At 36.2% G+C, this 9,350-nt stretch overlaps 1 protein-coding gene across 1 annotated transcript; it reads left to right on the forward strand.

Annotated features, from left to right (window-relative positions):
- Positions 1–208: 208 nt before the first annotated feature.
- LOC141638393 (uncharacterized) lies at positions 209–1,758 on the forward strand. Its single transcript, XM_074447806.1, has 6 exons — positions 209–447; positions 537–716; positions 811–861; positions 1,042–1,126; positions 1,247–1,346; positions 1,483–1,758. Exons 1-6 carry the CDS (start codon positions 248–250, stop codon positions 1,575–1,577), a joined length of 711 nt encoding a protein of 236 aa, XP_074303907.1. The 5' UTR covers positions 209–247; the 3' UTR covers positions 1,578–1,758.
- The last annotated feature ends 7,592 nt before the right edge of the window (positions 1,759–9,350 follow it).

The following is a 9,350-nucleotide window of genomic DNA, read 5'->3' on the forward strand; positions in this document are numbered from 1 at the left end:
CCTAAGTTCCCAGTCATACCTGCTACTACTACCTCATCATTGAAAGAGCAGGTTGATGAGGTATTTAGTTAAGTACGCTTTTATTTTTATTACTCCAACTAGGATATGTTACCTTTGGATTTTTTATTATTTTAATTATCTACATGTGTAGGCTGGTGGTAGTAGCACAAAATCAAAGAATCATTATTTCCCCGAACTGAAAGAAGTTAGGAGTTTAAACTCCACACAATATTCTGGGAAGGATTACATGCAAAAAGTAAGAACGGTGACGATGAGGAAACTGTATGAGGGGGCTTGCCGTCGCATAGCCAACGAACAATTGATAATTATTCCGCTCGAGGAGGATATTCTAGGGGTTGAGCGCGAAGCACTTATGTCATGGGATATGCTAGCCATTTGGGCTGGCCTAGACCAGATTGATGTCCAACACCTACTTGTTTGGATGAAGTAAGTTTCTTAATAAATAATTTCATATTCTAATATTCTGACTACTAGATAGTGTTTTAAATACCGGAATTAATACCGTAATAATGTAGGATATTGAAATTGAGAGTGATCCCCGAGAAGAAGATTCCATCTGATCAATACAGATTCCTGTGCCCCTATATTTTATCTTTATTTATTCCGGAATACTCGTTCGAAGATCGGGTAGATTATATTGCTCAGCAATTGGCGACAACCAAGAAGATGATTTTTGCCCCTTATAATGAAAAAGGGTAATAAACAAATTAATATTACGTTTCCCCCTACAATTGCATTTTCATAACTAATATATGTACTTGTTAATAATGATGATGTCTCTTTATGTAGGACTCATTGGGTGCTAGCAGCCATCATGCCGACAAAGAAGAAAATTTTTTGGTTGGACTCTTTACATAATCAACCAAGCGAGACTTTTAAGCGCTTGATTAATAAGTAAGTTTATAATACCGATTTATTTATAATAATATTAAGTTTCAATTTTTATTTATAGCAAAAACCTCATTTTTGCCCCTAAAAAAATGAGTTTCTGCCTTCTTTTTTTTTTTTTTTAAAAAAAAGGGCCTTTGAGAAGAGAAGAGCTAACGAGCAGGATCAACCGACGAAAGATTCTGATGATGGCCCTAATTTTATTACGATAACAGGGGTACATGCTCAAATACAATACATTAAGTGCAAAAATCTGTGTTTAATACTAATACAATACCTAAAGTTCAAGATTCTGATGTGAGCCTTCTCTCATTTGTTTGTTTTTATGTAATAATAGGCCCCTCGCCAGCCGGATAGCATACAATGTGGATACTACGTTTGTCGGTTCATGTCGGAGATTATTAGGCGAAGATATATCTTTATTCCAGAAAAGGTTAGTAATTTAATAATGTGTTTATTAGTTTTTTTAAATTAGAGCTGATGTTGTCTTGCTTGCTGCTATACCATGATGTTGCTATGCAGTATTTGATGTTGCATTGTTACAATAATGTCTTGTCTTTGTTTTTTCCGCAGTATGTAATCAACCCGTCACAAGAGATTCAGCCGTACAAAAGTTTAGATATAGACAAGGTAAGGGACATGTTGGGCAAATACGTCTTAGAACATAGAAATGCATGATACTCATAGCTTAGATCAGCTTATTAGTAAATTTTTTGTTGAAGTTAGGGAATGATTAGTTCATGTAAATTTAACTCCTTGTAAGTATATATATATATATGATGCTTCTGTTGTGGTTGAATTGAATCTATTGAGTTCTGATGAACCCAGCTGTGATTTATGTTGGTGCTGGTATATGGTGCTGCTGATATATGCAGGTTTTTGAATGACATGAAACATATTTAATTTTTAAAAACATTAGGAGTTCGTAATAAAAACGGTTACTAAACGAAGAACCGTTGTTAAAAGTCTTCACAATTTTGGAGGGAAAGTTACAACAACAGGTTTTAAACAAAGAACCGTTGCTACAAATTTCAACAACGGGTATGTAGCATTTACCCGTTGTTAAAAGCCTTCACAATTTTGGAGGGAAAGTTACAACAACGGTTATACATATCACAACAGTTGTTATATTATTCCCGCCAAATTTTTGAAACACTTTCCACAACGGCTTACACGCAACAACAACGGCTTTTAACCGTGGTGAATACTTTCGACAACGGTTTAAGTAAATAACCTAACCGTTGTAAATACCTTTTACAACGGCCGCTTTAACAACGTCCGCTTTTTGTTTTTACAACGGTTTTTACCCGTTGTTATAGCCTATATCTCGTATCACTTTTATTTTATTAGTTTTTCCATTTTACAAATGTATAATAGGAATAGCTTTGTATTTTTATTATTATTTGTAATTATGGAGCATCTTCAAAGACGGTGCCATTCGGAAAGGTGATTCGACGAAGACGGTGTCTTGGGAAGCGTGCCATTTGAAGATTCAAGGGACCAAAGGAGTAGGTTTCCGAATATGTAATAGATTGTTAGATTTTCTATTTTAGGAAGGCGATACTAGGAATTTGATTTTATTATTGCTTTGCATTTCTTTTAATATGTTGCATGCATTGCCAAATTGCCATAACAACACATGCATATCATATCAAGTCGTCGACCGTGTCAGTTATAATTATCGTAGTTCACCGCTTTAGTTCACTTAAAACGTGATAGATAATAAGTTGACAAGACCTCTCACATATAATAATTGAGAAATAGCCTTACCAAATAGTAGAAACCATGAATCCCAATTTCATAAGGGAGTTGAGCCGGCTTTACCGTAATACAAACCTTGTTACGTTGGGTAAGTGGGCAATAAAATGTTATTACATAGAAATTTGGATTGAACTCAACGGAAGTATTCGTGACCGTAGTCGCATGTGTTCCGGGCTAAATATGAGAATTAGAGTAATTTTTATCAACCGAGAGTTCTAAAAGTAGAATCGATTAAGAGGTTAATCCACCGAGTTATATTAATAAGGGATGACTCGGCTTACCGTACCCGTATTAATATGAATTTGGATCTCGGAATCATTTATGTTAGTTGGGTGGAGGTCACTACATAGATGTTAAATACTTGTATTAAAATATACGAGTACTATAAAACGATAGATGTTAATTAATTCCTTCATTTCCTATTTTGTAGTCAAATTTATTTTATCAACCGCAATGGCAACTCCAATCACGTCTGCATCCAATAGTTCCACCAGGTTACCAATGTGTCATGGCTCCGATCCTTCATGGATCGATGTAAGTTAGAAAAGAATGGGTCTAATTTTGCCGATTGGGACGCGCAACTTCGCTTGGCCGCGGAAGGTTACGACAAGCTTCGTTACCTTACCGAGACATCTCCCACCGAACCTAATGCTAGGTCCACCGCTGCCGCTAGGTTAGCTTATGAGGTTTACCAAAAGGAGTCGGCCGCGATCAAAAACGTGTTGATCTTTGCAATGGAGGCCGAACTCCAACGAAGTGCTATAAAGATTAGCACCGCTCATGAGATCTACATGAAGCTTGTGAACATGTTTTCACGAGCTCCTAGGGTCATACAATATGAGGCGGCCTCCGCATTCTCTGATCTTAACATTAAGGAGGGCCAAAAAGTGAGTCCTTATGTGCTCAAGTTGATGGAGCATGTTGAGACCTTGAAAATGCATAAGGTGGAGATTCCCGATGAACTCGTGATTGATCGCATCCTTCATTCCCTCAACAAAATCAAAGCATATGTTCAATTTCGGGTGAATTTCAATATGCAAGATAAAAAGGTTTCCCTTGATGAGTTGCACAAAATGCTCGTGCAAGCCGAAAGGGATACGGGGCTAAGTGTTAGCTCCACCAAAGATGTGCTCAATGTCAATCATAAGAGCAAAAGAACCAAACATGTCTTATAGTATTACTTTGTGAAAGTAATAGAACTATAGAGTGGGTGTGTAGTTGAACTATAGTCTATAAAGATAGAATGGGAGCATAGTTCAGTGGGAGTTTATCGCACATGCCTTATTGGTTAAAATATTACTTTGTGAAAGTGATAGTACCATGACCTTGTTACATACGAGCCATAGCATTACAATCCGAAAATGGTTACTCATGAATAGTTTTACTTTAAAGTGAGGGTCTCTTTAAAGGTAAATAGAGCTTCAGAGTACGCAAATGCATAAGATTTACATGATTATGTTGATCAAGATAAATTGTGTTAGGAATTGCCGCATTTCATTTTAATGAAGAATGGCAAATAAAATTCGCTTTTCTAAAATGGGAATTTAGAGAAGGAAGTGTTTGAAACACAAAACCTTAGATAAAGATTTAAGTGTCCTAACATCTTATGCGTAGCTTTATTAAGTGAACCTAGGATGGTCTTAAGCAAGCATTAAAAGATTATACTTTTCGTGTGATAATAGTGAATGGTTTCATTCACGTGGTTGAAGAATCGTGATTATACATGAAGTTAAGTGGGAGCCAGAATCATTTTTCCACGTCTTATATATTGAAGATATATTACTTATTGAGAATAATGTACCAATGCTCTATTCTGGCAAGAGTGATTGGGAGACTTGGAAAGGGATGCAAAGTATTCTAGATTTTTGAATCTATATGAGAGAACATTGGCATAGAGTAGAGAGTCTTATGACGATCAGATCTTTCATACCTGTTGTACATCAACAAGGTCAAACAGGCTATTCATGTTGATAGAAGTGGAAATACTATGATGGAGTCATAGTCATTCACTGAATCTATTGAGCTGTTGATCACATGAAATCGATTGCTAATGTTTCCGCCATTAGAACGATCATGTATGCCAACAGACGCACGTGATGTGATGAACCATATGCTAGAAGCATGATAAGTCAATAACAAGTTAATTCATAAGATGGTCTTGTGAAAATCTTAAAAGAACAATTGAAGACTTGTTCATATGTTTGGATAACAAACTAAGTTAAGTGCTAAAGGGTTGCACAAACTTTAGTTTCCAAAAGGGATTTGTCGAAATCCTAGGCTGCTTTATTGATTAAAGAGTAAGAAACTAAGAAAAGTGTTTTAGTTTCGTGCATTGTAAATTCTACAAAAGGAATCTAAGTAAATTGTGATAAAATCGTCAATGTAGAGATTAAGGGTGAATCCCTCTACAAATGATTTTGTCACAAGTTATGCGATAACAGTGGGAGCATCTTTCAAGTTAAAGAGCCCAAGTCTAGTAAGAAGTCTAGACATATACTTAGATAAATTCATGTCATTGGAGATGACATTGAATGGAAGGAAAAAGCAATTGAAAAGTTAGAATATATGGATATAGGGTATATTCACTTTCCAAGCTTTTATTGCATTTAAACTAGTGTTTATAATACACTAAAGATTATAAGATATGAAGTAGTAATAGTGTATTGACTATTCATATGTGATAATCGCATTTATCATTTAAGTTTCATTAAACTCACCCGCTACCTTGTCGTATCCGAGTGGGTTGTAGAGACAAATTGAACCCCATTAAAGTGAACTGGATTGACATGTTATTCGACCCTAGTTACTTATATGAGGTGACGTCTCGAAGTGACTAGAGTGTGATGCGATTGATGGCAAGTTCAAGTGCCATAGAGTCATATGGGATGACTAGTCGATCACATAGGCAGACTGTATGGGACACTCTGTCGGGCAGTGACCGCTTATAGAGTTCTGGTAATTCATAAAGCCTGGTCGTGGCAAGAGCTACTATAGTATTCTTATGAGTCAATTCTTTTGACTAGAGATTATTCGCCTAAGTTGGCACAACTTCTGATTAGCTTTGATTTATACTCTACGATTTCGTAAATGAGGTCAAATTCGGTATATTTTGGGTTATTATGGGTTGTGGCTGAACGAAGGGAATAGGGCGATAGGAATTGTCCACCCCTTGTCAGGGTTGTTTGAAATCTCAAGGCCACTCGAGGAATAGTTAACTGGAAATGCGTTGCCACGCTCGGAAGGTATATATGGTAGATAATTCCGGTCAGAAAGTTACTCTCCTGATCAAGGAAACCACTCAAGATATGATCAAATGTAAGTACGACCTGCAAGAAGTCTTGCATTGAGTGGGAGATTGTAATAGGACAAGAGAATTGGTGACGCACACTTGTCTCAGACAAGTGGGAGATTGTTGGAAAATGTGTCCTCAACAATAGTGAGATCACATGATTTAATATCATAATTAAATCTCATATTAAGAATACGTAAGGGATGATTTATTATATAATCAACTGATCTTCATTAATCGGTAATGATTGGCTGACTAGAGTTTGACATTACTGTCGTGTGACGGTGATGGTCAGTTGATCCCTTAAGGTCACACCTAAATGACAATTCTCTTAATGGATAAATTCATTAATTGTATGATGATACAAGGGAATCAATTCCTTAAAATTGAACAATTTACTTGTGATAGAGAATATTCGTATCTTATTATAATGGGATTAAATAAGATTTATTTTGGTAATAAAAATGCTTTATTACTAAAATTGTTTATTGTTTGAGAAACAATAGAGATACGAATGAATAATTAATTATAATTACAAGATGTTGTGAATTATAATTTTATGACCCATTTTATTTATGTGATCAAGTATCACTAGTCAATTTGTTGTATGTAATTTAATTAATTTGTAAAATGATATTTATGTGGTAAATATGCATTAAATTAATTAATAACATGTAAAAGACTACATGTGACATATTGTGTGACAAATGACAAATTGACAAAATAAAATGGTAGTCCATTTTAAGTGTTTGGACCGAATGGAGGGAGTAGTGATGGTGTGAGATTGATTTATTTTAAGATAAATAATCATAGGCTTTGCTTTTGTAGCCTTACACCTATCCTACATTGTCTTATACACCTAAACATTGTGAAGACAAAAAGAGAAAAGGCAAGATGCCCTTTTGGCTCCTACCCACCCGGCCACACCTCTTCAAAATGAGGATTTTTGTTCTCATTTTTCCTTCACCTAATTCATTCACATCTATATGCAATAGTTTGCTCATCCTTCTCTCTAGTTTTCTCAAACAAGATTTTGAGATTCACAAGCATTTTGTTAATCCATTCTAATATCACAATAACATTACTAGTGTAGTAATAGTAATAATATTAGAATCATTTTAAGGATACTAGTATAATAATCTAGTTAATTAGTATACTAGTTTAAGGGTAAGTCTTGGGTGCAATCTAAGGAGGATTTCTATACTTGGGATCTAGGAGGATCATCCATCACATTAAGCTCAAGAACAAGTGAAGGAAGGTGACCTTACTTGTGCCCTATATTTCGAACCATATAGCAATGTAAGGGACATTGTTTTTCCTTATAAATCTTGTATTTTGTTATGCATGCACTAGATCTAAAGAACAAATAATTAAGAAGTTAATTAGTTCACTATTAGAGGAGTCTAATAAGAGGTATATAAACCGAACAAGTGGTATCAGAGCATAGGGATGTTGCATGCATAATCGATTATTATTTTTTCGAGTTAAAAAGTTAACATATAAAACTAAAAATTTGTGATTTATAAGTATAAGCCACGAAATCATCATGCATGTTATATATACTTGTCCTAAAATGTTTTTAGGTCATTTTTTTGATTTATGGAAATTTATTGCTCATCTCAAATATGTATTCTTAGATGAAACTGAGCAGTATCTAGTCATTGTTAGTGCCAAATTTTATGATATGCAGTTGACCGCTCTGTTAGTTATTCTTAAGAAAAACAGGAAAACGATAGGTTATTCATTGGATGATATTCATGGCATCAGTCCTGATATCGGTATGCACAGGTTTGAGCTAGAAGATGATCACAAACCTTGCAGACAAGACCTGCGCTGGCTGAATCAGAAGATGTAGGATATTGTGATGGTTGAGATAATGAAGCTACTCGATGCAGGTATTATCTACTCTGTTGGTCATTCTAAATGGGCGATTCCAGTTTAGGTGGTTCCTAAGAAAGGAGGAACTACCGTGGTTAAGAATGACAAAAATGAATTGATACCTACTAGAGTTGTGACTGGTTGGTGGATGTGCATAGATTATAGACAGCTGAATGCCGCCACAAAAAAAAGATCATTTCCCCCTTCCTTTCATTGGTCAGATGGTATAAAGGTTAGTCTCTCATAAGTTTTTCTGTTATTTAAATGGATACTCAGGGTTCTTTCAGATCCCTATTCACCTGGATGATCAGGAAAAGACTACTTTTACCTGTCCTCAAGGTGTTTTTGCTTTATCGTAGAATGCCTTTTGGTTTGTGCAATGCCCTAACCACCTTTCAAAGGTCCATGATGGGGATATTTTCTGAGTATATAGAGTCTATTATGGAGGTCTTTATGGATGATTTCAGCGTCTATGGGAGTGATTTTGATAATTGTTTGTCTAACCTTGATAAAGTGTTGCAGCGCAGCATTAAGGTTAATCTTGTGCTTAACTGGGAGAAGTGCCACTTTATGGTCAACAAGGGAGTTGTCTTAGGGCACTTAATTTATGATAGGGGCATTGAGGTGGATAAAAAAAGGTACAAGTGATTCAGTAGTTGCCTCGTCCTGTTAATATTAAAGGAGTGAGGAGTTTCCTTGGTCATGCTGGCTTTTATCACCGATTCATCAAGGACTTTTCGAAAATTGCTAAACCACTTACACAGTTGTTACTTAAGGATGGCTCCTTTGTTTTTACTGATGAGTGTCTTTATACTTTCAACAGGTTGAAACAGGCCTTGATTTCAGCACCGATTATCCAGCCTCCTGACTGGGAGCTTCCTTTTATGATTATGTGTGATGCTAGTGATTATGCACTAGGAGCGGTGTTAGGTCAGCGGAAAGACAAAGCCTTGAGTGCCATTTATTATGCAAGCTGAACTCTGGATGAGGCTCAAGTGAAGTATACCACTACTGAGAAGGAGCTGTTAGCTATGGTTTTTGCGCTGGAGAAATTTTGCTCTTACATGATAGGTTCAGAAGTCACTGTTTTTACGGACCATGCAGCGCTGAGACACCTTCTTGCTAAGAAGGAAGCTAAGCCACGATTGTTGAGATGGATACTCCTTCTCCAACAATTTGATTTGCATATCAAAGACAAGACGGGTGCCGAGAATGTGGTAGCTGATCACCTGTCGCGATTTCCGCAGCAGGAGGGAGAGGATCCTTTGCCTATTGATGATTCTTTTCCTAATGACTCTTTAGTTGCAGTTTTTACTAACACTAACCATGATCCATGGTATGCAGATTTGGCTAACTACGTTGTTAGTGGCGAGCTGCCACCCGACCTATCTTATCAGCAGAGGAAGTGATTTCTTCATGACGCAAAACGCGATTTCTAGGATGATCCTTATTTATTTAAGGAGTGTGCAGACGGTCTTTACAGACGGTGTATTCCGCAATGGGAGACCAGATT

The sequence above is a fragment of the Silene latifolia genome, unplaced genomic scaffold (genome assembly GCF_048544455.1).
Source record: "Silene latifolia isolate original U9 population unplaced genomic scaffold, ASM4854445v1 scaffold_20.1, whole genome shotgun sequence".
In the NCBI taxonomy this organism is placed as follows: Eukaryota; Viridiplantae; Streptophyta; class Magnoliopsida; order Caryophyllales; family Caryophyllaceae; genus Silene; species Silene latifolia.

Coding starts and splice junctions, on each gene's coding strand:
- LOC141638393 (XM_074447806.1), top strand. CDS start 248: ATGCAAAAAGTAAGAACGGTGACGATGAGGAAACTGTATGAGGGGGCT. Junction 448..536: donor CACCTACTTGTTTGGATGAA/GTAAGTTTCTTA, acceptor GTAATAATGTAG/GATATTGAAATTGAGAGTGA. Junction 1,127..1,246: donor ATTTTATTACGATAACAGGG/GTACATGCTCAA, acceptor ATGTAATAATAG/GCCCCTCGCCAGCCGGATAG.